Source organism: Lichenostomus cassidix, chromosome 17, assembly GCF_008360975.1.
Source record: "Lichenostomus cassidix isolate B80296 chromosome 17, HeHo_3.0, whole genome shotgun sequence".
Taxonomy (NCBI): domain Eukaryota; kingdom Metazoa; phylum Chordata; class Aves; order Passeriformes; family Meliphagidae; genus Lichenostomus; species Lichenostomus cassidix.
This window is the reverse complement of record NC_139497.1, coordinates 3,619,042-3,646,908: the sequence shown is the minus strand read 5'-3', so window position 1 is coordinate 3,646,908 and position 27,867 is coordinate 3,619,042. Positions and strand designations below refer to the sequence as shown.

The 27,867-nt window shown below is 54.0% G+C and overlaps 2 protein-coding genes across 3 annotated transcripts; one reads left to right on the top strand and one right to left on the bottom strand.

Annotated features, from left to right (window-relative positions):
* The first annotated feature begins 160 nt into the window (after positions 1-160).
* Positions 161-11,065, top strand: CACFD1 (calcium channel flower domain containing 1). 2 transcript variants are annotated; one of them, XM_085076902.1, is made up of 6 exons: positions 161-1,057; positions 5,539-5,611; positions 5,997-6,122; positions 6,229-6,336; positions 6,755-6,890; positions 7,124-11,065. In XM_085076902.1, exons 1-5 carry the CDS (start codon positions 925-927, stop codon positions 6,846-6,848), a joined length of 534 nt encoding a protein of 177 aa, XP_084933028.1. In that variant the 5' UTR covers positions 161-924; the 3' UTR covers positions 6,849-6,890; positions 7,124-11,065. The 2 variants fall into 2 exon arrangements, with proteins under 2 accessions (XP_084933028.1, XP_084933027.1); XM_085076901.1 differs by having other exon boundaries at positions 164-1,057; positions 6,755-11,065.
* A 141-nt stretch (positions 11,066-11,206) lies between these two features.
* On the bottom strand, positions 11,207-16,239 carry SLC2A6 (solute carrier family 2 member 6). Its single transcript, XM_085076899.1, has 10 exons — positions 16,009-16,239; positions 15,326-15,488; positions 14,638-14,844; positions 13,898-13,997; positions 13,331-13,542; positions 13,062-13,214; positions 12,657-12,765; positions 12,259-12,432; positions 11,861-12,006; positions 11,207-11,776 (listed from the first exon to the last, which is right to left on the bottom strand). Exons 1-10 carry the CDS (start codon positions 16,107-16,109, stop codon positions 11,621-11,623), a joined length of 1,521 nt encoding a protein of 506 aa, XP_084933025.1. The 5' UTR covers positions 16,110-16,239; the 3' UTR covers positions 11,207-11,620.
* Positions 16,240-27,867: the final 11,628 nt, after the last annotated feature.

The window sequence follows — 27,867 nt, the reverse complement described above, 5'->3', positions numbered from 1 at the left end:
AAGTAGATTCCTGAAGCGAGATCCTCGAGGAGCTGGATATGTCAGCTGTCCCACTGCAGTGTGTGGGTGATGCAAGCCCTGGGCCTTCATTTCCTGTCTGACAGGAGATGGTAATGAAAAGACATCCTTTCCTTAATCCTTTCTTTGTAACCTTGCAGCAGATGGGATCTGTCTTCCCACTCTGCTCTGGATCCCAAGTCTCACTGCTATGTGTTGTTCCAGATCGACTGTGCAGAGCTGGGCTCTGGTTGTGCTCCATGTTCATCTGCACAAAGTGCAGCTGTTGCCTTCACAGTTCAAGAGAATTCAGGGTGTTCCCTTGTCCCGTTTGGACACCAACAGGTTGCCAGCTGAGGCATCTCTGATTTCCAAAATGCCATTTGTAGTCGCATTTTCTGGGGAGAAAACCTAATTCCATTCAGATAAGGGGAGTGCAACCCTCTTATCTGGAGGGCAGAATTTTGCAACAGCATCCAATTCCCGTCCAAGTGAGGATTCCTGTTTCCCTTTCTGGGAAAGCAAACACTGCCTTGCCAGGATAACAACACCCAGGGGCACCCAGAGCTGCTGCTGCAGGGTGCATGGCTGTGCCTCTGCTGCTGAGCACACACAGCAGAGCTCTGCCCACAGCCTTTTAATGCGAGTGACATCAAAGCCAAAGCCCTGCCTGCTGCCGGGGGGGACCCACAATGCAGCTCGAGCCAGCCGTGGAGCAGCTCCAGGGCCGCTGGCATTGCTCTGCAGCCAGAGCCCCTCCATTGTCAGCCCTGGGGGGGCTGCTGCCGGCCAGGCCCTGCATGGCGACACGGGGACAGGCCCAGGCCTGGCTTTAGGGACTGTCCCCTGGCCGGCTGGAGCAGGGGGTGACACCTGGGGACACGCAGGTGGGGAGCAGGGCGCTGAGCCCCCGGGAGCTGGGGGGAGATGAGCTCGCAGGATGAGCAGTTCCCAGCAGCAGCAGCAGCAGCCCCCGAGCCAGCGGCCAGCTCCGCCGACGAGGGCATGACCTGGTGGTACAGGTGGCTCTGCAGGATTGCCGGGGTCATCGGGGGCATGTGTGAGTATTGCCTTCCCTCCCAGCCCTCCTGCATGGCAGAGCTCGTGTCGGGGTCCTGCCAGGGTGTTTGGGGGTGTGGGTTGGTGCCAGCTGTGCATGCTGGTTTGTTGTGTTTGGGGCAGGAGGGATGGAGGTGGCTGTGCCTGCAGTGGGGTGGTGGCAGCTGCCCAGCAGGGCTGTGCTCTGTGCTCACCCAACCTGCTGAACTTTGGCACCAGGGACGTCACGGGGCAGCCTGCAAATCCTCCAGTTCCTTCTTGGGTACAGCACTCCCTCAGCAGCAGCTGAGCCCCTGGGGCTGGGGACAGGAAAATCAGATGATTTTACCCCAAACACCACCCTCAGGATGGTCAGCTCAGGGCTGAAAGAGCAGCCACAGGGTTTTTATCCTGTTTGACTTTCAGGTGTTTATATATTCCTGCAACTTATTTTTTTTCCCGCCATCCTGACTGTCAGAGCATGTTTCCTTTACTCCTGCTGCTGATTGTAGAAGGCCTGTCTGTGGGTTGTATTGAAGGTGAAGAATGGTTTTGGGTTGTGCTGTGTGTTTTTGAGGGGGTTGGTAGGACACAGAGAACGGAGCTGCAGACGCAGAGTGAGTTGGCTGAGCTCGGAATTACCTGCTGCTGAAAAAAATTTTCCCAGGGAAAGAGTCCGTGCAACTTTGCCAGAAATCAGCCTGTCCTGGAGTGCTGTTTTGCTACATTCTGTGGAGAGATTAATAGCTCTTAAAAGCAGGAGGGACTGTTATGACCGCTTAGTCTGATCTCCTGCAGAGCACAGGATGGAGAATTTCTTCTGCTTCAGGTCCACGACTTCAAGTTAAACAAGAGGGTTTCTCAGCCAGTGCAGTCAGCCCTGATTTATTCCATCAGCTGGAGAGTTTTGTCTGATTCCCCTCTCTCCCTGCCCCTTCCCATGCCTGCTTTTACCTTGGGACTGGGCTGTATAACCCCACGGTGATTTTGGAGCTGATATTTGCACCCCATGGCATCACTGGGCAGGCTCCTGACAGCCCTTTTTGGCCAGGCTGCTAAACCATGTGCTGCTCTGGCCGTTTCATGTCCTAGGTGCTGAAATTCCGGAGATGTGACAGGATTTGGTGGGACTGCTCTTGCTGGGGCCAAGCCCCCTGGCCTCTCCATGCCCTGCCGGAGCCTCCCGCGCTCCTGGCCAGGCCAGCAGCCAGGAGAACCAGCTGGGAAGTGTCTGTGGAGCAAATCCCAGGTGGGGCTCAGTGGAACAGCATCTTTCCCACAGGCTGTGGCTGGAGCTGGAGCCTCAACGCTTTCCTTGTGCTTTTGTCCCGTGCAGAGCTCAGGATGATGTGGATGGAGGGTGAGGAGCTGCTGGGTGACACTGGTGGCACTGCCAGCCTGGTGCTGGAGCAGCTCTTGGGTGGCTCGAAAGGGCAAGTTTCTTTTTTCCCTCCCCTCTGTCTTTGTGTTTCAAAGCAGCTGAATTATACTTGGATTATTTTCCCAACCTTTTGTTCACGGCCCTGCGAACTCGTGGCTTGTTTTTACAGGAAAGATGAGAGTTTTATATATTTGGGTGAGTCTGGGAGAAGCTTTTGGAGGAAGAGCCAGGTTCTTAACAGGATTTGCCAGAGATCTGGGGAGTGACAGCTTGCTCTGGAGCCCTGACTGTCTCTTTATTAGGCAGAGAACGAGGCACAGACTCCCCTTATGAGCAGGAAAAGGGGATTGTGGAAAGAGACAACCAGTGCCACCAACATTCCTCTTCAAAATGCTGTTTGTTCACTATCACCTTGTTGAAGGTGGATGGTTTGGAGAAGAGGTGATGAATAAAGCAGCAAGGCTGCAGTTTGCTGCTGTTCTCACAGCTCACTGTGGGAGAACAGAACTAATTTATAAGGACTGTGGTGCTGCTACAGGGCTGGATTATTTCATACAGAACGAAAAATTCCCTCAGAAAGGAAGAGAAACTTTGTTAGCGGAGGTGAGACCAGCAGACAACATTTGCCACATGCAACACCTGCAGCCACAACTTGCTTCAGCCAGAAAAATCCAAGGGCTGGAGCAAGAACCAGACAGACAAGGTTCAGGATCCGTTTTTGGCTCTTGCACACGCTGGCTTGGTGACCTTGGCCAAGTCCCTTCTCTCCCTTCTGTTCCTGTTTGTAATGGGACGAGGAGAGTCTGTGGCTTTTGTAAAACGCTCTAGGAGCAAAAATAGGCTTGTGCTGAGGACAGTGACCAGCTGCTGGAAATGAATAGAGCCTTTGTGGAGAAGGGTGTCCTTCCCCCCTCATTTTAGCTCCCAGTTATTTGTGCTTCCTCAGGGATCCGAGATGGGACAGCAGTTAAACACATGGCAGAACTGTCTGTCTCCCATAGCTTACGTGCCACGGAGCATTATCTGCATTTTAACCCTGTTGTGAGGCCTCTAACCCAAAATCTTTTCAAAAGAAATCTCTGGCTTGGCAGCTCCATCTCCTTTTGGCTCCTGAGGCAGGAGCTGATCCCACCCTGGTGGGACAAGGATGTACCAGGCTGCTGTGGGATGAGCAGCCCTGCAAAGGAGACCCGAGGTCACCGAGTTGTTCTGTGTCTCTGGCTGCTGGCAGGAGCTCCGGGGGCAGTGCTCCTGTCATCCCAAACCTTTGACTCCTTTCCTGCTGCTCGGTGCTCCTGCTGACGTGGGCTTTGCTCAGCTCTGCTTCCTGGGTCATTAGTCTGCTGGCAAGCGGGGTGGCTGCTGAGCCAGGACTGCTGCAGGGACACAGTGCTGCAGGGTTGTTTTGGAGGACAAAACCAGCCCAGAACCCTGGCAAAACAACCCCTGGTTGGTTTGATTAGGAAAAACTTGCTTAGGAAAGAACATTCTGCCTCCCTTGGTTTGCTGGGAGGTGGAGACCTGCTGGGAGCTGCCCTGACCTCTGTGCTCTGCTGTGCTGCTCAGCAAGGCAGGGTCCTGCCCCAGGCCTGGGCTGTGTTTTGGGGATAGTTGAGAATTTTTGCTGCTCTGCTAATTATAAAATGCCAGAAAGTCACTCAGCATTGTTGTCAGGAGTGTTCTTTCCTGGGGGAGGGTGAGTGCCACAAGCCTGGACTGCTTTCCCTGCACTCCTCATCCATCAGCATCCAAGGGTTTGGTGGTCACAGAGAACTAGAACTCTGTTGTGCCCTGCTCTCCATGTGCCCACAGCTCCAGGAATCCTGCCTGCCATTGCTCTTCCAGCTGTTTGCATGTGTGACCATGAGCAGATCATCCCACCCCAGTGCCTCAGTTTCCTCTGCAGTGTGGGGACACTGACACCAATCCCTGTGGGATGGGAGGGTGAGAAGTGCCCTTGGAGCACAGATATTAGCACATCCCCTGGCTTATCCCCTCTGCTAGCTCATCTTGTTCTTGCAGGATTCTCCAAAAGATTTTGGGTCCTGTGGATTTTGTTCTAGGAAGTGTTAAAATTAACCTTTTTTTGGTGTTTCCTAAGACCAGGAGGTCATTTGCTTGTGGGATGACCTTAGATCTGTCCTGTCATTGCCTGCAATTCTGCTTCCCAGCCTGGTAAACAAGGATAACTATTTTTAAAGGAACTTTGAGGATTCAGCAGTGGCTGCTTAAAAGAAACCTTGCAAGCATGTGCCAGGCTTTTGAAGGTCAGGGCTGCAGCTCTGCTCAGGGATGCCCTCAGCAGACACCCAAAATCCCCCATCCAGAGCTGCTCTCATCCTCAGAGAGGGATTCTGCTGCTCTCCATCATCCCCAAGACAGCCTTGCAGGGCTATAGAATTAATTTTAGCTGGAGTTTTGCAGTGTGAATGTTGTTTACTTAGCCCTCCCATCTGGGCTCGAGTTCCCTGTGCTGCTCTGGCATGGGTGGAGGGAAAAGGGCTGTATCAGGTGATGGGAACACTCTGCAAGTTTAATGAGGCAGGAAAGAGGTGGATGCACTCAGCTCAGTTGCTGCTGCCTGGTTCTTCTCCTTGCATTACAGAGCCAGGAGCACTGGGGCTCTTTTGGGCTTTATTCTCTTCTTTCTGTATCAGCAGAGGCCAAAACTCAGCTTTTTCCTGCCCATGTCTGAGCTGCACAGAACCAGCAGTGAGTGGCAGAGGTTGGGTTCACCTCTGCTGTGTTTATCGTTTGCCTGTGTGCAAATCATGTTTTTGATTTCTGAACTTGCCCTGTGCTGCTCAGAGATGGAGCCTGCTGGCACTGTTTGTCCACCTGGGGACAAAGCAGTAATTCCTTGGCACACAACATCCAGGTGCACATTTCTTCTGTGTGGAAGCAAATGCTCTGTTGTTCTACACTAGGGAAATAATTATTGGAACAGCTCTTGGAGCTGGGAGGAAGCCCTCTCCCCTGCATCCCAGGTTCTTTTGGGCCATCAGACCTTTCCACCCATCTTCCTGTGCTGCTGTGCAATGCCTACAGGTGCTGACCAAGGACTCCTGGCCAAGGGCTCCTGGGTTGGTCATCCTGGTCACTGAAAATCTCTTTTTTTCCAGCCTGTGCCTTCGCTGGTCTCTGGAACTGTGTCACCATCAACCCCCTGAACATTGCAGCCGGCGTGTGGATGATGTGAGCAGAGTTTCTCATCATTTCTCTGCTGGGAGGGAGCTATTGCTTACCAGACCCACTGAGGGTCAAGCTGCCCTGCTTGGGCAGTGGATGGGAGAGAAAAACTGTGGGAATTGACAGATCTTGCTCCATCAGGCAGGTTCAGATGTTGAGTTCATTCCATTTATATTATTTCTTCATGCCTTTTTAGGTAAATCCTGAGTTACCCTTGTCCAAAATAAACCTGGGGCAGCAGGGCTTGGGAATTATCAACAAGGGAGGGAGCACAGTGAGGTCCAGCTTCACCTGCATGGAGTGTCTGGTCTGTGTGGGGCTGGGGGGCATTGCTGACCCTCACTGGGGGTGACCACCAGGCAGCATTAACTCTGCTTTGCTCTCTCTGGAGGCTCAACGCCTTCATCCTGTTCCTGTGTGAGGCTCCTTTCTGCTGCCAGTTCATCGAGTTCGCCAACGCCGTGGCCGCCAGGGCTGACAGGCTGCGTGCCTGGCAGAAAGCAGCTTTCTACTGCGGGTGAGGATGCTCCTGGGGGATGCTGGGGGGCTCACCATGGGGAATGGACACCCCTGGATCCTGTGGGGAGCAGGGCCTGGCTCTGAGGGCTGCCTCTGTCCTGCAGGATGGCCGTGTTCCCCGTCATTCTCAGCCTGACGCTGACCACGCTCTTCGGCAACGCCATCGCCTTCGCCACCGGCGTGCTCTACGGGCTGTCGGCTCTGGGGAAGAAGTAAGAGAGGTCCAGCTGCTTGTGGAGGGTGGGGAAGGGGGAGATGGAGCTCCAGCCCTTGCCCCATCTGCCTCCCAAAGGCTCTTCTTTCCTCTGGCTCAAACTGTGCTCAGGTGTAAATGCAGACAGAGGAAATCTCCCTCAGCTCAGAGCTCTGGGAGGGAAGGTCCTGAGGTTTGATGAAGCTCTGAGATTTTGGAAGTCCAGGCCAGGTTGTCCTGAGGGTCCCACTCTTCTTTCTGCAGCTGATGAGCCCAGCTGTGGGGCAATGACCATCTTTGGGGGTTGGAGAGGTCAGCAAGTCTGGTTTCACTGCTGGAACCCCTTGGCATGGAGAGCCAGCTGCAGCTGGGGATGTCTCTGGGGCCATGGGTGGCTCCTGGAGGTCACCTCCCCACAATGTCCCTTCTCTCCACAGGGGAGATGCCATTTCCTATGCCCGGATCCACCAGCAGCAGAAGCAGATGGATGAAGAGAAGCTCACGGGGACCCTGGAGGGACAGGCTCTCTGAAGGACACCAGCTTGGGGTTAACCTCTCCTGGACACTGAGATGGTGAAGACACAGAAATCCACTCTGCCCTTCCCTCTGCCCACTCCACTCCCTGCTAGGCCACGATGTCCCTGGACAGAGCAACAACTGGAATTCTCAGGGGCTGGGGCAGGCTGTGTCCTGTCCTCACACCAGCAGCCAGACCTCAGCACATCTCTCCCTCTCTCCTCCTCAACCCTCAACCAAATAACTCACAGTGCCCCTATTTTTTAATCTTTTTCTTCTTTTTGCTGCAGAGGTGCTGCTCTATGAGTGCTGCTTTCCCAGCCTGAACAGGCAGCCTTTTTTCTTTTTTGGAGTGTCCCTTTGGGAACTGCCCTGTGGATGGGTGAGGAGGGACAGAAGCCCTGCCAGTGCAGGTTCCATGTGTTTAGGAACACTCTCTGGGATGGCCCTTCCCAGCTACAACACCTCACCCAGGGTTTGCAAAACCCCCTGGTGCTTCAGCTTGGTCTTCTCCTACTATTTTAATGATGGGACTGGAGGAATTGCTGCATGGAAAGAACTTTCAGCAAAAACCTACGTAAAGATAAAATCCATCTCGTCAGGGGAGCTGCCAGAGCTGCTGGGCAGATCCTGGACCTACAAAGCACAGTCCGTGCTTCCTCTGGATACAGCTGCAGGCAGTCACTGCAATTTACTTGAATGACAAGAATTAATTACTTTGTCTTAATAAGGGCACTTTTCTTAAGCTTCACCCTTTTCCTGGGGCAGAAGGGAGACGAGGTTTGCTGTACCTCAGCTGAAAAGGGTGCTGTTTGCTGAGCCAAGTGGGATATTTTCCTGCTGTGAGGATCACTGATGTGCAAGAGCATTCCTCTCTCATGAGCCTGGGACTCTTCTCTTTACCTCCCTGCATCCCTGTGTGAAGGGACCTGCTCTTTGCTTGGCTGGAACAGCCTTTGTCTTTGGGATTGTGGTATTTTGCATCAGTCCTGAGCTGGTTTTGTATGGGAAGGTGGCAAATCCTCCCTGGGCAAACAGAGAGAAGGCTGCACCGTTTCAGTGTGGACAGCTGGGATGTTTTGCTTTATTATTCCAGGCTCTCTCCGTGGTTTTCACGTTGTATTTTCTGTTTGCTTTGTACCATGCAGAACAAAACTGATCACTAAGTCCAGATCCCCTTCTTCTCATCATGGTTTCTGCTGGGGATTGTAATTTATTTGATTTTTATACGGTTGCTTTTTGTTTTGATTAGGAAAAAGGGGAATAATTTATTTCTGGTTATTTAAGTATTTTGATGGGGCTCATTTTCTCTGGATATAGGAGAAAGGAGTGCTCTGTTTCCTGTCCTTCACAGGGCTGCCTCATCTCACCAGGGGTCTCTGAACCCAGGGACAGCCCTGGCTGCTGCAAAATCCAATTTCAGCCTTCAGAGTGTTTCTCAGGCTCTTCAAAAACAGTGTGTCGTCCTTTGACCCCTTCATCTTGTTCTGGGGCCACAAGCTTAACCAGGTGTGTTTTCCTCCTCTTTTGGGTGAGAGAAGAGAGGAAAACTGGGCTATAAGGCACTCTTTTTGTGCTAAATCCCCTTTTCCCAGCCTCTGCACTGGGATTGCTCTGCCACCCCTTGCTGGGATGCAGAGTGGACACCACCAGCCTGGATTTTTTCCATAAAGACAGCTTTTTCCTAAAAAGCTGTGCTGTTTTGGAGCCCCCAGCTCTGGGCTGAATGCAATGCATTGGTCCACAGCCTGCTGCTGCCTGCAGGGATGGATGCTGCAGGAGGAATGTGCTGTGGGATACTCCAGTGGGAAAAACCTCTGGGTGGTGCAAGGGCAGAGTCCTGCCTCAGGAATGGACACTTGCGTGGATTTCAGGGGGTTGTGGGGAATTCTGTAGTGTTTAGTAGAGGAATGTTGCAGCCTGCTGCATGTCAATGTCTCTGGTAGTGGCAGCTTTGCTCTGTGAGTAGTTCTGCAGTAGCTTTAGTGACAGGAGGTGAAAGGCAAGGCAGAGGGGAAGGGGTGAGACCTGCAGGGTGCTCTGAGGAGCCACAGGGCTGGTGGGACCTTCACTAGCTTCATCTAACTGTCCTCCTGCCATGGTCCCTGGGGCTGTTCCTGGTCACCTGCAGGGCTCCTTGGCATGGACAGCTCCACTCTGGGTGGCAAAGCTCAGCCTTGAGCTGAAAATGAGCCTCAGGGACTCCTCTGAAAGAGCTGAGCTGGAGCCTTTGGGCACAGGGCTTGAAATGTCTGCTCCTGCCAGCACTGGAGGTGTCACCTCCATGCTCCAAGCATGGTTACTCCTACACGTGTCTGTCTGGAGTGGGAACCCTTGGGAATTTTGGCTGATGCAGCTGGAGCCAAGCCAGATGCTGCCCTCATTGCAGGCAGGCTTGGTGACAACACCTGTGGCTTTCAGGGGCTGTGGGGACAGTCAGAGGATGGTCTCACCTCCCTGTGGGCAACTTTGGTGGAGATAGGAGGGACCTTTAGAGTAGTAGCACCACAGTAGTGAAGTGGCAGTGCATGGTGGTTTTTAGTTGTGTTTAGAGGCACCCTCGGGGTGCCTGGAGCTGTGCAAGGACAAGAGAAGTTCAAACCCTTCTCTGGAGGTTTCACAGGCTCAACCCAACCCCTGCTGAGGCCACCCAAGCCCCATGGCTGATCCACAGGGGCTCTGTGGAAGAGGTTTTCCTCGCCAGGCTGTGGAAAGGAGATGATGGGGAGAAGCTGTGTGAGAGCTCAGGGTGGGTGATGCGCTGAGTACAACGAGCTGTTTGCTGACACCGAGAGTGGAAGATCCCCTGGCTAGCAGTGGCTTGTCACAGCGTTGTCACCAGGGCAGCATTTGTGCCACTCTTCCATGCCTCTGCCCCTGTGTGTGTCAGCTCTGTCCCCTGGGGCTGCCCACTGGGCGTGAAGAGCAGAGCTGGGCTGGGCAGGAGCTGCTTGTGTAACACCCATTGATTCTCTGTGTGTGCAGTGAATAAAAAGACCATTCTACCTCTGGAAAGAGCCACTGTGATTTCTCAGACTCCAAACGTTGTAGCAAAAGCCCCCAGAGTTTCTGTGCTGAGGAAAGGAGGTCACTCAGAAAATGCTTCTCCAGTGAGGTTCTCACAGGACCTGAAGAGTCCAACCTTGTTTCACAGTGGGGCATTTCCTCCTTAGGCTGAGCCCTGGGAAGCTCAATTCATCTTTGTCATTTTTTTTCCTCAGGAAAAAACATCCACTCTCTTCAGGGAAGGGTTTCACTGAAGTGAAGATATCGAGACCTGGTCCATAGCCATGTGAGAAAGAGAATGCTCGAGCACAGGGCTGCCAGAAATCCTGATCTTCAGAAGGTCAGTGGAAACCAGAGGCTCTTGAGACCTCTCCTAGTCAGGCCATGCTTAGAAAAAGTTGTTTTCCAGCCAGGGCTGAATGTCTTTCTGGAAAAGGGTCTCAGCAGCGAAGGGTAGGTTTAATACTGAATGTTTTCTGTGTTTTTTGTTTTGGCCCATCACTTCTCCTCTGTCCTAGGCTGTTTTGAATTAATGCTGTGGTAAAGCACATCTTCTCTCAGCTGATTTCTCATCTCCTGCTGCAGGAGATCGAAATGGCAGCTGGCATGTCTGAAGGGCTGGTCAAACATGCTGTTTGGTCCTTCTGCTTCCTTGTGACAGCAGGCTGAGTGTCCCAGCAATGGGAGGATGCATTTCCACCAGCCCTCGGGGTGCCAGGTGCATTTCAGGAGCTTGGACAAACGTTTGGGCACAAAACCTGTGGTTCTGCCCTTCTGGGAGGAGTCAGGTTGGACTCAGCAAGGCCATTTGTTCCTCACAGCCATAACCACCTCCTGCAGCTGTGTTTTACCTCGGGTTAGCTCTAAAAAAAAATACTTTCAACAAGTTCTTAATCTTGCAGGACACACAGGAAAGGGGTAAGACTGACTTGCTACTAACTATGCAGTTGAAATCTCAACGTGATGGAGGTGGAGGCTCCACAAAACCGTGGTGGAGGCACAGCCACCTCCCTCTTCGTGGGTGGGAAGGACCCACCCAGCACAAAGTGTTGTCAGTACTCACTGTCTTTCCTGCAGTGAATCACTTGCACTACAGCTGAGTGTTTGTCTGTTCCCATTCTTTCGTCCTGGGTTTCCTCTGTGAACTGTATTTGGTCTTGTTCATTAGGCTTCTAGTGTAATGTGTGTTTTTAGAGCAATAAAACGTGGCAGCTTTTTGTACAAAAGATCTGGCTCTGCCTCTTTCACGGTCCTGGAGTGCCTGGGACTCCTCTGGGCAGCTGCAGGCTGCTGTGGTCCCCTTGTCACAATCCTGCTCTGCCTCTCCCATCCCTCCCTTCTCTGCAGACCAAGGCAATATCTTCCACTTGGAGGCAAAACTCTTTTATTCTTGCAGCTACATGACGAGCTTTTGCCAGAATGGCTCCAGCTGTAAATTCTGCTCCAGCCAAGCCCTCAGACTCTCAGGAGCAGAGTCAAAGCAGGATGTCCTTCCTGCTTGCTGAAGGACATCCATGGTCTCGCCTCAGCCACACCTTTATTTTTCCAGGACACCTTTATCTCCAGCCTGGCCCTGGTTAACTCTCCCATCCCATGGGGTGCCAGGCTGCCCAGAGAGCCACAGGTAGTGTTGGATGACACGAAGAGAAGGTAAAGTTCTGGAAACTTCTACAGCCAGAGCAAGACGATCACTGCTGCCTGTTCCTCTCGCACAGGGAGCTCCAGCCTCCACTTCCAGCAGCACTGTTTGCTTTGCCTTCCAGCCTGGGCAAGGGCAGCTCCTACCTCATGAACGACCTCCTGCCAGTCCTGAAAAAGGCCTCGATCTGCTCCAGGGACCTGCCTTTGGTTTCAGGGACACAGCAGCCTGTGAATAGGATGTTCCCAGCACTGATGACAGCGAAGAACAGGAAGGGCACCTCGAGGCCAAAGGTGTTCTGAGAGTGGGACAGAAAAGAGCTGTGAGCTGGGGCAGAGAGGGGCTGAGGAGGGGCTGCTGGACACCCCTGGGCAGTACCCACCACGACTGGGAGGAAGAACTGGGTCAGGGTGAAGGCTGTCAGCCAGCTCACGACCACGCAGAGCCCCGAGGCAACCCCACGGGCCTTGAGAGGGAGGATCTCCGACATCAGCAGCCAGGTGATGGGACCCCAGCCCATGGCATAACCTGCAGGGGAGGAGGAGGCTTTGAAGGGCACTGAGGAGTGCAGAACAGCCCTGCCCTACAACCCCAGCAGTTGTTATCCCCCTGCTTCATGTCATCCCTCAAAGTGGCTGCAGATGCCATCTTTCTTGCTCTTCCAGGCACATCTGCCTTCCTTCCAACCCCAAACCCAATCTCCTTGCTGCATCTCACCCTGCCTAGGATGAGAAACACCCTCCCCTGGCTGGTGCCCTGTGCTGGGCTCTGTGCACCTACCCATGATGAAGAACATGGTTGCCAGGAGGGGGATGAGGGTGATGTAGTTTGTTGGCTCAGCAGGGAGGCTGGCAGAGCTCACCAGGGTGGTGTTGGTCACAGTGCTGTTGTGAGAAGCTGGCACAAAGTGGATGTAGAGCCCCATGGTCAGGTTGGAGACCAACATGACAGCAGCTGTGGAGAGAGGCAGCAGCATGTTGGGGATGAGGGATCCCCTCAGTGCCAAACTCCTGGGAATGTCCCTGCTGAGGAGCTGAACCACCACCAAGGGAAAGAGACCTCCCCACCTCCCTTCCTGAATCCTGCAAGGCTGAAATTTCCACTCCTGCACACTTACAGAGCTCCTGAAATTCCCTCTTCCCTTGGGAAGAGAGTGTGAGAAGTGGAGAGAGCCATACCTGATACAAAAAGGAGAATCTTCCTCCCAGCTTTATCCATCGACACAGCAGCGATGGCCACTGAGGACAGACGTACCAGGCCAACCAGAGCTGCATCATACTCTGGTTTCTGCAAAAAACCAGTGGGGAAGCTGAGCTGGGGGAAGGGACAGGTTCCTAAAGGTGCTGCCTTTGGCTGATGACTTGGCCAGAACTGTTCTCCCAGTAAGAGACTGGAGAAGAGGAGCCTGTAGCTCAGAGGAGGAGAGCAGAGAGACAGTGGGGCCAATCCTGCTCCTCATCCTCACACAGCCTGCAGGGCAGATGCTTTACAAAAGGGTTTTTTGTCTGTAGGGAGCTGAGAGCACTGGTCAACCCTCCCTGAAGGCCAGGCAGCCCCAGCAGGAGCTGCAGCCCAGGGCTCACCAAGATGACAGCTGTTTTCTTGAATATGGACTGCAGGTACACCAGGATGCAGGTGACCCCCGAGAGCTGCTGCAGGAACCTCATTCCTCCAGCAATCAGGATGGGCTTGTAAAGGAAGGGATCCTTGAGCTCAGCACAGGAAACCCGACGGCTCTGGAGGGGACAAAGGCAGAAACACGAAGTGACAACACCTATGGGGCCACCTGGCAGCCAGAGGATGGATTTTGCACTTTTCACACCACATCTCCCCACGCTGAGCTTTTCCTCACCTGCTTCCTCACGCTGTCCTTGATCTGCTCGTACTCCCGGGCATAATCTGTGTCCTGACCCCTCAGCCAGCCCAGGGAGCCCAGAGCCTCCTCCTCCTTGCCCTGGGACAGCAGGAACCGTGGCGAGTTGGGCATGAAGCAGAGCAGGAGGACCATGGCGAGCACTGGCACCTCCCCAGCCACGGCCAGCCAGCGCCAGTCCAGGACCAGCCCTGCCAGAGCAGCACAGTTAGGGGGGACAGCAGCCAGAATGGCTCTCCTGGCCTTGCCTCCACCTGGGCACCCCAATGATTTAATTAATCAAACCAGCAGAAACAATAATAATCATAAATAAAAGGGTTTTGCATGTATTTTCTTCAGCAATTCCCAGCAGCGTGACATGGGGAAATTGCAGCAAATCTGAAATCAAATTCCACCAGTGCAAGGTGCATGAATGGCCCTGCCCAGACCCTTGTGGTGGTGGGGATGAGGGGAACAAGCCATCGACTTGCTGGGAAGGTTGTTTATTTTGAGCTCCACCTCCCCACAGCCTTGCCCTGGGCACACAGACACCATGGAGATACTTGCCCAGAGCGTAGAGGACGAGGGAGCCCAGCACTGCCATGATCTGGGGACAGGCCCCCAGCATGCCCCTGACCCCCGGGTGGGAGATCTCCGAGATGTAAACCTGGACAGGGACAACACACACTGAACACAGCTGCAACACCCCCTTGTCACCTGCAACATCCCCTTGTCACCGGCCACCCTGCCCTCTGTCACCTCACAGTCATCCCCCGTGACCAGGCGAAACCCAAATTGCTGGGAAATTGCCCTCTTGGGGTGCAGACCTGATGGGTCCAGCAGCATCTGGCCAGAGGACAGGACAGCCTGGCTGCCACCAGCCTTTCCCTCCCTCCCCCCAGTGTGGGAGAAGTGCTCCGGTGACTCCATTACTGGAAAGAGGTGCCTTGGCGTTGCTCAACTCCTGCCTTCCCCTCTGTGTGAAACACCAGCGTGGTGTTTGGGAGGAAACAACTGCTGGGAGGAGCAGGGGCTGAGGAACTTTCTTGCCTTCCCTGCGGGCGAGGAAGTCCAACAGCACCAGCTCAACTCCAGCTGGCTATGCTGGGCTGCAAAACGGCTGCATCCTCCCCATCCTCGGCTGCTGCATCCTCCCCATCCCCAGCTGCTCAACTGCTGCATCCAACCCAGACACAGCGCCGGGGCTCTGCCGCTGCCTCCGAAACGCACCGGGATGCCCCAGCATCCTCCCCCAGCTCATCCACAGCCCTGGATTCCCTGCTCAGCTCCCTCCCCTGGCAAATTACCGGGATGGAGGCGGATGTCACCCCGCCGGCATAGCCGGTCAGCAGGCGGCCCAGCAGCAGCATCCAGAGGCCCTGGGCTCCGGCCAGCAGCGCGTATCCCAGCGCCGAGGGCAGCGCCGAGAACATGATGCTCAGCTTGCGGCCCAGGCAGTCGTTGAGCAGCATGGTGCTGAGCCCGCCCGCCGCCGCTCCCAGCGTGAACACCGACTGCGGGCAGAGAGAGGGGATGGGTGAACCTGGCATCCCCCCGGATACCCTCTCCCCGGCAGGGATAACCCCGCTTCTCACCCGAACAAGGGGATGGGTGAGCCTGGCATCCCCCGGGCACCCCGCTCCGGCAGGGATAGCCCCTCTCCTCACCCCGAATCAGGGGCTGTGTGAGCCTGGCATCACCCCCCGGTACCCCCGGCTTTCCCCCCGCCCTGGCAGGGATAACCCTGCTTCTTATCCCGAACCAGGGCATGATGTGAGCCTCGAATCCCCCCGGTTTTCTTCCCGCCCTGGCAGGGACAACGCTGCTCCTCACCCCGAACCAGGGGCTGTGTGAGGCTGGCATCACCCTGGCTATCCCCGGTTTCCCCCCGTCGTGGCAGGGATAACCCTGCTCCTCACCCAGAACCAGGGGCTGTGTCAGCCTGGCGTCACCCCAGTTCTCCCCAGCCCTGGCAGGGATAACCGCTCTCCTCACCCCGAACCAGGGCGCGGTGTGCTGGTCCAGCCGCAGCGCGGGGTTGGGATGAGCCTCCAGGGCAGGGATGACCGGGGAGGGATAAACCAGGGCGAAGCCGAAGCTGAAGTTGCCCAGCACAGCGGCAAACACAGCCAGGTAGAGCCGCTTGTTGTGGAGGCTCCTGAGGGAGGCATGGGGAGGAAAGGACACGTTGGGTGACAGCAGAAACTCAAACCCTGCTCCTCGCAGCCTTTGCCGAGGCTCTGGTGACACCCACGAAGGGATTTTCCTGGGGAATGGCCCTGCACAGCCCCAGGGTTCCTGAGATCCTGCTCCATTGGCACTTCTCTCTGTGCCAGGCAGTTTCCAGGGGGTTCAATGAAGCCAGAAAAGCAGAAGCTGGAGCTGGGTGACACCACGGACCCAGCGGCAGCAGGTTTGTCCCAGCAGAGCAGGGAGAAGGTCCTTTGAAAGCCCTCATGCCCCCCAGCAGGGCCTCATGTCCCCATGGGAGTCACACCAAGCCAAGGCTCCTCCAAGAGAGCTCATCCAGCCCCACACACCCTCGGGCAGGGTGAGAACCTGTCTGCAGGCAACTCAGGAACGTCAGGAATATGAAATAATCCTTCCTTCAGCTCCCCCCAGCCCCGTGCCCGCGGGACAGGGGGAACAGCCCGACCTACAGCCAGCCTGGTGCTCACCTCAGGTACTCCCTGTCGAGCCTCCTGGCAGTGCTCTCGGGGAAGGTGCGATACGAGGAGCTGCTTCTCCTCACCAGGGGCTCTAAGTCACTCCTCTCCATGGCTGTGTGAGGTTGTTGTGGTGCTGCTGAGCGCAGGGCGGATGCTGGGGCTGCCCAGGGGAAGGGCAGGAAGAGGCAGCTGAAAGCGAAACGGGGAGAGGCTGCCTGGCGTTGCCTAATCAGAGAAATCTGTGCCTCGTGGGCTCGCGGCTGCCCCTCGGAACAGGAACCTGCTTTGGGCTGGGTGACCTTCTCAGAACGCCAGAATATCCTGAGATGGAAGAAACCCACAAAGATCGTCCAGTCCAACCTTGCACAGCACAGCCCAGCAATCCCACTTGCCTCAGGACACAATATCTGCCCTAAACCTGAAGCCACCTGGACATGGGACAGAGGGCAGTGCTCAACACAACCTCCCCCTGTTATATTTAGGGGGAAAAAGCACATTGGAGAGGAGCCCTGAGCTGGAGCTGTCAGATCTCCCTGAAACACAGAGGGTTCTCCAGTTTCTGTGCAGATTTGTCAACTGCTTCAAGAAGGAAATGACTTTGTGTCTTGAAAAGCCTCCAAGCACCTGTAAGGCCGGGAAGCTCTGGGGGAGCTGCTGTCTGTGCTGCTCTTGGCTCGGGGCTGGGCCCTGGGCAGGTCTGTCCCCAAGTGTCCCCTGAGGGAAGGGAGCTCCCGCAGCTGTGCTGGAGCAGCTCCTTGCACCACATCCTCATTCTGCCCTTTGGGTTTTGTTTTTTTTTTTTTCTAGAAGTGTATTTCTGGGAAGGGATGAAGGATCCACCACCTTGCTGCAGATCTCCATGACTTGCTGTGGGTCCTTCCAAAACACACAAGGGGTGGGAAAGGTGAGAGCAGACTCAGTGTCAGTGTTGTCTCTGCTGGGCTGGGCTTGGCCATTGTCACATGAAGTGTCTGCTGCACCTCTGCAGCAAATCCCAGCTCCAGGGTGAGCTGGGGAGGGACGAGGTGCCCACTTGGGGAAAGCAGCAGAGCAACCCCTGGCTGATTAAAGGGCAATCTGGTTTTGTTGAGAGCTGTTGGCTGCCTCGGCTGAGTGATGCATTGCTCCAGCTCCCCAGGACCTTCCTCCCCCTCTGACAGCTGCGAGATCGATCACGAACACATGCAAAAACAGAACCAGCATCAAAGCCACTTGGCAACTCGGCGAACCCAATTCATAAATTAATTTCTATCCCTCTTGTAAGGGAGAAATCAGTCACTCCTCAGGGCTATCCATCTCTATCGCTCCTCTGGCCACATCCTTTCATAAATCTTGCCGTGAGTCTGAGCTGGTGAGTGCTGGGTCAGGATGGAAGAAGGGCTGTGTCTGTGCTGGGTCAGGGCAGCCCCGGGGCTGTTTTGGGGCAGGGATGGTTCTCTCTGCATCCCCCACATCCCGAGGCTGGTGCAGAGCTGGGGTTTTGCAGGCCAGTGTTTCTCAGAGGGTGATTTTGGGGAGTGTGGTCCTTGCTGAGGAGCAGAGGTACAATGATGAAATATTTCCTTGCAAATCAGTGTGTGCTGGGTGGAGGTGGCAGCTGGGGACGTGTGGAGGGAAGATGAGGGCTGGCACAGCACTGGCTGCACCCCTGAGCTGTGCTGCTGGTGGAACTGGTGACTCCAAACCCAAAAACATCCCCATGCTCCATCCCCAGCTTCCCAAAACCCCCAAATGGCTTTGCAAAACAACTCCTGCACCCCCAGCTCCCCATGGACACCTGGAGCCCAGGTTAGCTTTTCCAACCAGGCAGACAGAGCTCAGCTCTTCCCTGGCTGGATCCCTCACCCCACTCCCCCCGCAGAGGAGAAAATCAGCACCTTTCAGGCTGCCATCTGTTTATTTTGTTGGACTCTGAACTTGCTGAAACGTCTTGCGATGGATGAAGGAACGCAGAGTAGAAGAACAGAGCCTGGCAGGCTGCATGGTGAGTGGAAAATAGTTTTTTTGGGGCTCTGTGGAGTTTGAAGGCCCGATGATGGATGTGCATGCGAGGGATGGTAATGGCTTTGTAAGTATCCAAACACAGAGCAGAGGAATAACTCTGCCTAATAGACTGAGAAATGTGTGTGGGACAAAATCCTCCCTGCTCTGACACAGAGCTGAGTGATGGAGTGCTGTGGGACTTGGGAGAAGAGGCTGGCATGGGCTCTGTGTGTTGGAAAAAAGGTGCAACTCACTTTGAAATAATATTAAATACGTTGGAAAAGGCTGCACCTTGCCTCGGAATGAGGCTGGAGGAGCTTGCAGCGATCTGAGAGTTGTTTGCTGTGGATTTGACCTGCCAGGCAGGGCTGGTGCTTCCCTTTTCCTGCCTTCCTGCTCTGCTCCCAGTGTCCAGACCTACTGACAAAAGTGATGGGTTTATGTGGAAATTTTGTGGGGATAAATATTTGCCTGTCAGCAAGGCTGGGTCCCAGGGTGATTTCTCGTGTGCCATTTGGAAATGACATTTCCAAGCAGAGAGTTTCCCATTGAGGGTATTTGGGGATTTTTGTTGTTTATAAGTTGGAAAATGGTTGAATTTGGGGGGTTTTCTTGTTGCCATGCAAGTGGAAGGATTGTTCATCTCCCCATGTTAGAATGAGGGGTTTTGGTGTCCCAACCTGGCTAACCCAGGAGCTGGGATGAGCTGGAAAATGTGTGTTTGCCCTTCAGCTGGGTGGTGGATGAACCAAAACTTGGATGTTTAAACCTGCTTTTGGGGCTTTTTTTGAGGTCACCTGAGTGTGTGTGTCACCCAAGAAAACTCCAATGGGTGCAAATGAAACTGAGAAGGTAAAAAGAGGACGTGGGGAAAGGTTGGGAATTTCCAGCCCTTCCCATGCCGTGTTGTGACTTTGTCACTTCCCTGTGACAGATTTGGGTGTGAGCATGTCAGGGCAGGACAGAGCCACCCCCTTCTGGAGCCTGGATGTCCCCAGGGCTGTGGTGGCTCCTGAGGGAGGGAGGGAAGGATCCCTGGTTGTCCTTTCACCCCTCAGCTCTGTCTCACCTTGCCTGGATGTCATGCTTGGGGTCACCTGTGCAGTGACAAAAGCAGGGCTGGGTGTCATCCATGGGAATCCCTGCAGGGATGTCTGAGGGGCTGCTGGCTTAGGTGACCTTGGGGTGACAATTCTGCCACTGCCAGGCTCAGCTCACATCCAGGATGCAGCCACAGGGCTAAAAATTGAATTTTAAGAACAAGCACAAGAGAGTTTCATTTCTGAAATATCCTGTATACCCAGAGGCACCAGCAGGATTTTTGACACCCTGTGTTAATTAGAAGGTAGCAAGATAAATGAAATTATTTTGAAGAATATTTTTTTAAGTACTTTTTTTTTTTTTTTTGCTGTGTCCTGTTGGAGCTGCTGGGCTTTGGAGCAATGCCTGTTGTGATGCCACAACCTGACTTTTTTTAGATCCCCCTTCCCTTGCCCATGGGCACTTCTGCTGGGTATTTTAAAGTCAAAGTTACTTTTTCTATGATGGCAAGGGCTGGATTTCTTTACACTTGGGACAACAATCTCCCCCCTAAATTCCTGAGAGCTGCTGCCTGCTCCTTCCTTGGCTCTGTGTGGCTTTTGCCTGTTTAATATGATTTAAAAAGAAAAAAAAAAAGAGCAAAACAAAACATATCATTTCCTTGCTTTAATGTGAGCCAATTACAGCTCGCAGGCTGTTAACTTCATCACCACTTCTTCCAGCAAAGCCCTTGGTAAAATAAACCACAGCAGAGCTGCTTTCCCTGGACCTGCTGTCCAGCACAGTCTCCAGCCACAGCATTTTATCCTTCCCCCAGGCTGGAAAAAAACCCCAGTGGCTCTGTCCCACACATGCCCGCTAAAATATCCCAGCACTTGTTGTACATCTGCTGATGGATACCAACTGGAAAGGAGATTAGGGCTCAGACTCCTGCGCTGGGCTGTCTGCCCCTCCTAATGAGGAACACATTGCAGCCAGGCTGCTGCCTCCAAATGGCAAAATCAGGAGGGCTGGGGGTGCCAGGGCATGGCAGAGGGGTGGCAGTGTGCCCAGAGAGCCCAGAGGGGGCTGGCTGAGGGGTTGGGGTCTGCATGGGGTGCTGAGCCTGTGGGACATTGGGATTTGGGGACACCTGGGCTGCTGCACGTTGGCTGTCAGGGCTGGCGTGAGGTGCCAGGGATGCTCTGAGGGATGTTGTGCTCCTCAAGGGCCTCCTGTCCCTGCACTCCTGTCCCTCCTGTCCCTCCTGTGCTGCTCTTTGTCCCCAAATCACACCCTGAGGGGGTTGGAGAGGTCCCTGCTGGCTGAGGGACCTGGAGCTGGGTGGTGCCCAGCCCTGGTGAAACCCCACAGACTGTGGGATGCCTTTTGAGTGGCATTTCCCAGTTGCTTTGCTTCGTGAAGAGAAACCCTCTTGGAATTTAAAAACCTGTCAGGACCATCCCCAGGAGCATTTCCCACCTTTGGGATGCTTTTCCCACCTTTGGCCACAGCTATTTATTTCCCTGGCACCCCCAGACCCTACACCCATTTGCTGGTGACTGCATCCCCATCTCCTGAATTGCTCCATCAATCCAGAGATCCAGCACAAGAATCTTAAATGTTCTTTTTTTTTGTGGCTAATTTGGGACTTTGGGCAGAGTCTTCTCCCTCCCTCTTCTGCAGAATCCTATAAAAAAGCCACGATGAGCTGGGATTCCCATCCAAGGGCCAGTGGGGAGCAGCTGCACCCTTGAAGCAGGAGAATAAGTAGCTTCTGATAAGCCCATTTTTATAGGAACTTTTTAACCTGTTTATCCTGCTGTCACAAAACCTCGTGGATGAAATTTGGAGTGAAAGCAGAGACCTGAAAGCACATTTCTGATCTGTAAACAGGATCATCTTGCTGCAGCCACCTGTTAGCCCTGCAGTGAATCCTGAGGATTTCTGGGCAGATATGACATTATTTTAATGGCATGACAGTGCTCTGTCCTCTCACCATGGGGTGTCCCCAACAGCCCAGCCCTCAGCTGCTTTCCCATTTGATGTCACTGAAAGTGACACTAAATATCTTCAATTAAATGGAGATTGGAGGTTTTGGAAGCTCAAGATGCACTAGGTGGGCCAGGATGTTTTTCAGGGGCCTTTAGAAAAATCTATTACAATCTTTAAAAAAATTTAGAAAAGCACCTTCATGGCTTTGAGTTTCTCTGAATTTTGTGGCTGCACAGAGGAGAAAAACCCCAAAACCATGGGATTTAACTCAGAGCCATCCCGTCCCCACGCCACGGGGATTTTGGCATTTTTCCCAGCTCCTCTGGGATTCTGTCCCTGCATTCCCGTGTCCCCTGCAGCCCCTGAACTTTTGGTCACCCACAGCAGGTAGGGCTGACCCTGTGCTCCCGAAATTCATTTCCCTTGGGAAAGCCTCCTAAGCCACTCGTACATCCCTGAGGGGTGAGCCAGCCCTTGCAGGAGGATGGGATGAGGAAACACAAGAGCAAGGCGGAGCAGGGACGGGAGATGTCACCGTGCTCGGTCCCTGTCCCCTCCCAGCATCTCCCTGGACCTTCTGGGTGTCTGCAGCCCCCCGTGTCTGGAGGAGCTCATGTGAAAGCCATTAAAGAGCACAAGGAAAGGGAGCACGACGGTCGGGAATGGTTTTGTTTGGGTTTCTGAAACGTGCGCGTGAAAACACTGTGTGGTTTTCTGACAAATTTGAACCAGCGCTGCTCAATCCGCTCCAGCGCTGCTACTGTTGATCTTGCAGACTGTAAAGCATTTATTGGAGCTGCTTGAGGCGAACTTAAGCATCTGTGGAATAACAAGTCCAGGAAGTAATTGCATCCACAAGGAAAATATTTTTATGTATAATTCAGTGACCCATTTTATAAACATTGCGGTTCCACCTTGGACTTTTTTTTTGTTTTAAATCTTTTTTTTTCCCCTTTTTTTTTTTTCACCCACAGCCTTTCCTCTCTGAGCGTCTGGGTTGAGTGATCCGTGTGGGGCTGTGTTTGGTGAGGGTTTGGCGTGGCATGGAGGGGAAAACCCTTGTTCTGCAGGGGGATGAGGGTCCAGCCCCGAAGGTGGCACCACACTGGGTGCTCCAGGGAAGCAGAGACAGCGTGGATTGCTCCTGCTGGGCTTGGCAGGCACGGAGGAATTGTTTCGGGGCAAAGGCTTTTCTTTCTTCCTCAGCTAACCAGCTTTACGAGAAGATGAGTCACTTCCAGCCTGGGTGGCACAAAGCTCGCACGACCTGGGGGCTCCATGGCCTCTTTTGGGGTTTTTTTGGGTTTAGTTTCCAGTAGAAATTCACCCCTGCCCCAATTTTCTCACCCCTGGAGCTCTGTTTGTTCTCAGAGGACAGGTGGGAGCTGGAAAGAGCTGTCTCACAAAACCTTTTGGGGGGACAGGGCTGTCCCCTGACAGCCTGGGCATGGCCAGTTTGGTGGTCAGCATTGGATACAGGTGTTTAAATGGGTGACAACTTTAAAAAACCAGAATTGCTCTGACAGAACAGGATAAAGCTGCAAAACACCCTGTTAAAATTGCTCTAAATATTTGTAGGGTTAATACTGGGGACATTGCAGGTGTGCTCCACCTTACTCAGGGTAGAGCTGCCCCTCCTGGGGTGGAGGATGTTGGTGGCACTGGAACTTGCTCTCCCTTTTTTTTTTTGCCATGGATTCATTGGCATCTTTGCCCCTTGGCAGGGATGAAAATTCGACTCAAACTGAGTGGTGAAAGGCCTGTGGGTGCTGTGCTGTGCTGTGCTGTGCTGTGCTGCAGGGATGGACCCAGCATGTCCCATCCCATCCCAGCTCCTGTCCTGATCTCTGTCCCCAAGTACAGGGCAAGGCTCAAACAAAGCCATGAAAATCAGAGGGTGAAGCTCAATTTGGAGGTGCCAGGCAGAGCCTCCCCTGCTTTTCCCATCACCCCAAACTTTTCTGCCCTGCCCAGGGAGCAGCAATGCCAAGGGCAGCCACAGCCCCAGGGCCAAGCCTGGCTCCAGGAGGGAGAAGAAAACAAAACAAAACAGGCTTGGAAGTAAATATTATCTGAATATAGAGGAACGCGATGTTTCTTCATACGGGTCTAGAATTTCTGCCTTTTAACAGCTAACCTTGACTCAGCCAATATCCACAACATGCAGCTCTGGCCAAAATATGCTGGGCCTTAAAGAACCACAACAGCTGTTTTTCTTGCTAAAATATGACATTAAATTTTTTGGACGGCTGGATGCTTCCTTGATGAAAGTGGAATAAGGGGCTATTTTTCCTCTCCCTCTTCCCCCCCTCCAGCCTTTCCTCCTCCTGTGCAGGGTGATAAAGCAGGAGCCTTTGCAGATATCCAGTGTGGATATCCAAGAGCCCAGGGCAGCCCAGGGGAGGGGGCTGCTGCTCACTGACCCCCCTGTTTTATTCCTGGATCCCTCCCACAGCCCAGCAGGATTGGGGCCAGCAGAGTTACAGCCCTGACATCTTGTTTTGCTGATGGTTTGTGGGATGTCAGAGTTGTTCTGCCCTGAAAATGAGGGCACTGGTGGAGGGGCTGGTGGGGTTTGTGCTTCTGACCCTCTGTTCTCACAAAATGGGCAATTTGGGGCTTTCCAAGAGCTCCAGCTGTGGTCAGTGGTGTGGGGCAAGAGCCTGGTGGGCCACAACTGAGTGACCCAGGGCTGGTCCTTGTCCCTGAGCTGACCACTGTTTGGTGTGAGCTGGTGCTGGCTGGGATTTGCCCTGCTTTGTCCTGGGATAGCAGTGAGGGCTTGCACAGGGTTTGGAGCACTGCAAACGATGCAAAAATATTGCAAACAAACCCCTTTTGCTCTGCTGGTGTCCCCTGGTGTGACAGGTAGTCACCTGTCTGCGGGTGAGCTGTGTTCCTCAGGATGCAATGGGCACAGAGATGGGGATTTGCAGTGGAATCACTGCCCTGACTCTTACAGCACAGCAATGGCCATGCTGGGAGCAGGGACTCGTGGTGGCTGGTGACGGTGAGGTGGCTCTGTGACCAGCCACAGCATCACCCAGTGGTGCCTGGCTGTGGCTCTGGGGCAGCTCAGGGCTCACTCATCCCCGATGGGTGCTGTGGCAATATCAGGATGGGCTATCTGCTCCCCCTTTCCCCATCCCAAGGGTTGTCACTCCTTGCCCAGCTCTCATGAGCTGTCCAGGACAAACTCCCTGCCCTCCACACCTCATCCTCCCCTTCTTTCCCCTTTATTTCAAAGATCAGCTCAATTTTAATGGCAGACAGAAGAATTTTTAAAGGTGGGGAGGTGCCAACCAAACCAGGACGAGGGTTCCATTGCCTACAGCCTTTCAGGCTCATCGATTTCCTCCAGAGCCTGATCTCCCAGCTTGATAACCCAGCAAAGCATGGCACAGGCAGGGACCCAACTCCACTTCACCCTATTTCCCTAATAATTCCACTCCAGAACCTTATTATCCCCACTCCCCCAAGCTCTGAGCCTCCTGAGCTGTTTCTCTGGGGAGACCCACGAGTGGGATGCACTGGGGGGTGTCAGGGACACATTCCCTTTTCCCGGCCGGCGAGCATGTGGTTGGAATTAGCGGCGAGGCTGCAGGGGGAGCGGGCAGCTGGGTTTCTCCGGAGCGTTTCAGTGCTTAATCTCTGAAGAATGCAGAATGTCTGTCTGGACGGCCCGGCCAAGATCAACTCCGCGGCACGGGGAGGCCAATGTAAACGTTCATGTTTTGTGTCACCGAGATTTCATTAGATGTTTTTTGTGTAATTGCATAAGTCGAACTACCGTGATGAAAATGCCGCAGCGAGCAAATGAGATGGGTTGTGAAACTTCTCCTTCGAGGAGAGTCTGGCCCCCTCTGGGCTGTGGGGATCCAGCTCCAGTCCCTTCCAAGGTGCTCTGTGAACTTTTGGGGATAAATATTAGGCTGTTTGCCTGTGTTCCCCCCTGTCTACCCCTCGCCCTGACGTCAGAGCTGGGCCAGGAGCAGGTCTCCCCGTGGACATTGCAGAGGGACTGGCTGCTCCTGTGCTCCAAAGGGGCTCCCATCCCTCCTCTGAGATGCAGTGGAATGGGGGCAGAGGATGAAAAGTTTCCCATTTCTCAGCTGCCCAACATCCAAGTGCTCTGTGACATGTGAATGATATCACTGCCCTCTTGATTTCTGGCTTTAAAGCCCTGCTAGAGGCAGGGACAGCGAGTTCAGAGCTCAACCCTCAGTGATGCTGTGCCCCATCCCTGTCCTCTGACCCTCGAACAACAACAACTTTGTTAATCAGTCCCTTCAAGGCCTGGCGTGTTTTCCCGATGATGCAGATTAATGCTAATTTAATTAGGCCTGAATCAAAGCTTGCTTGGTTCAAACCCAAACACATTCCCCATGCCAGGCAGCTCTGAGTGCTGAGACAGGACAGTGCTGCCCACCCTTGGGATGGAGAGCTCGGTGAGGTGACACCATCATCATCCTTGTCCTCCTCAGTGTCCTGGCAGCACCAACACCTCCATGGGGGAGAGGCTGGACACACAGAGGTGGCAGCTCAAAAACAAGAGGGTTTTGCTCCTCTCTCCCTGAATTTCCCATGGGGATGGAGAAGCAGTCAGCACGGCAGGAGCCTCGGGTGTTCATCCCCACAGCAGCTCCTGCGAGCCGGGCTGGAACGGCTGCCCTGGCCGCAGACACATCTGCTGGGCGGGAGGGCCTGGAATTCGGGATATTGTTTTTCTGGCGGGGAGCGGTGGGTGCCAAACGCCTGATAAATTAATCACCTCTGACATGGGTCAGTCCAGCTTCTGGCGTGTGCAGGCTGGGCCCCCTGAGACGCTGCTGCTGCTGCTGCAACGCCAGAGTTCAGCAAGCAGCGAGGCTGCCCCGGAGAGGGGAAATTTGGGGAGGGGGCAGCTGCTGCCAGAGAGGGGCTGGAGCACTGTGGTGCTGTGGGATGGCAGCAGTGCTCTGCCAGCTGGCTGTGCCTGGCAGAGCTGCCACCTGACATCATGTTTTCAGCAGGACCTGGCCGGGGTGGCTGCTGGCTCCTCGGGGGTGGGAATGTTTGTAGGGTTTGTGCAGCTCCTGTCCCAGCAAGGACTGACAGAGTGCCTGTGGGTGTACAGAGCCCAGGGAGGATGTGTGGGATGGGGACCTGTGGCATGAAGTTGCAGGGGTGCAGCTGCTGGGGGGCACAGGCAGCTCCTTGTGGCACCTCAGCCCAGTCCCTGCAGGGAGCTGTTTGCTTTTGGGAGCTCCTGGCTAACCTCTCTGTGTGCTGTTGGGCCAGTGGGGTGATGCTGGTGCAGCCCAGGGTGGGAACAGCACTCTCCTCTCCCCCAGTTGGCAGCATCACGGAGAGTTCCACCTTCCTGCTGGGTTTTCCTTCACGGGGATCCCAGCAGTCTCAGTGCTGCTGCTCAAGCCCAAGGCAGTGCAGGCTCAGCCTGCAGCTCACCAGGCTCCCTTGCCCTTGGGGAGGGGACAGGGGACCCACAGCTCTGTGCTGGTGAAGGGTGTCCAGCCCTGTTCCTGACCCTGCAGAGGAGGTGGGGAAGGCTTTGTTCAGCCACTGCTGGAGCTTCTGCACAGACAGAGGAGATTTTCCTGTATTTCATGACTCCTCTTACCATCCCTCTCCTCCCCATCTCCTCTACTCTCCCCTCTCCTGTCTCTCCCCACCCTGGTACCTTCCAGCATCTCTCCCTGCCACCAGCAGTGTTTGCTTTACCTTCCTTGGGAATATTTGTGCTCGGACAAGGAAAAAGAGGGAAGCAGAGCAGGGAGCAAAGCTGAGGAGCAGTGTCCCACGGAGCCTGTGAGAGCATCAGGGCTGCATTTGTGCTCTGCATTCCCCAAGGTGTTCACAGGAGCCCTGCAGGGCTGCTCAGGGTGGCAGGAGGTGTTGGGACACCCAGCAAGGGCTGTGACCTGCAGTGGGATCAGAGCAGATCTTATCAGGACGATGCAGAAGCCTCCCTGCATCCCTCCTGTCTTCTCCACACTCTCTCTCTCCTCCTCTCCCCCTTTTATTTTTTTTTTTTTTTTTGTCCAGACATAATTAATGTAAACCAAATGCTTTGTGCACAGCTGCTGGCATCCTGAAAACGTTTTGTGTGTGGTCTCTCTTTTCGCCTGGACAGGGATGCAGCAGAACTCTGAGCATTATCCCAGACCTGCCTGAGCAGGGAGCAGCATCTTGCTCAAGAGGCACCTTGAATTTCTGCATTTCCCTCGAGGGATGAGGTTATGCTTGAGCTGCTTTAAAGAAAACCGTGGAGCTGCCCTAAAACTTCATCTCCCCAAGCCAGTCAAACCCAAGCTCGAGTTTTCTTGCTGGTTGTGCTTAACCAAAACCCCAAATATCTGTCTCATTTTTGTGGCTGCCTCTGTGTGTCTGAGCTCCCCCAGGGCCTGAGGGATGCTAATGTAGCAGGAGGGATGTCCTCATGCTGCTTTTGGTGCATTCTGAATGCAGGGAACAGTGATTTGTATTTTTCCAGCCAAAGGGACAGTTTCTGATCACTATTGCTTGGTATTGTCACATGATCTTTAGGGCTCAAGGTGTGAGGGAAAGGAAGTCTCTGCCCCTGTCTGTTTTGCTCCCAAAAGCCCAAGCAGCAGCTGAGAGGCTCCTGACACCCTGCAGCCTTTAGATTGCCTTCCTGCATCTCCTGCAGCCCCACCATGAGCTGTCCCTGCAGCTCCCCTTCCCAATCCCTCTCACATGGTGCTTTTCCCCTCCATTGCTCTGACCACTCCCTTAAAACCCCAGTTTATCATCTGACATCACCAGCAAAAAGCAGCACCTTCCATGTCCCACATCCTTCTCTCACCCTGGCTGTGCTGGGAAAGCTGTGTGGTACCAAGGGCTGCTTCA

Excerpts from the sequence above, each read along its gene's own strand:
- SLC2A6 (XM_085076899.1), bottom strand. The coding sequence starts at position 16,109 with ATGGAGAGGAGTGACTTAGAGCCCCTGGTGAGGAGAAGCAGCTCCTCG. Across the intron at positions 12,433-12,656 it reads GATTCTCCTTTTTGTATCAG|CTGCTGTCATGTTGGTCTCC; the intron begins GTATGGCTCTCT and ends CTCTCTCCACAG. Across the intron at positions 11,777-11,860 it reads AGTTCTTCCTCCCAGTCGTG|AACACCTTTGGCCTCGAGGT; the intron begins GTGGGTACTGCC and ends TCCCACTCTCAG.
- CACFD1 (XM_085076902.1), top strand. The coding sequence starts at position 925 with ATGAGCTCGCAGGATGAGCAGTTCCCAGCAGCAGCAGCAGCAGCCCCC. Across the intron at positions 5,612-5,996 it reads GCAGCCGGCGTGTGGATGAT|GCTCAACGCCTTCATCCTGT; the intron begins GTGAGCAGAGTT and ends CTCTCTCTGGAG. Across the intron at positions 6,337-6,754 it reads CTGTCGGCTCTGGGGAAGAA|GGGAGATGCCATTTCCTATG; the intron begins GTAAGAGAGGTC and ends TTCTCTCCACAG.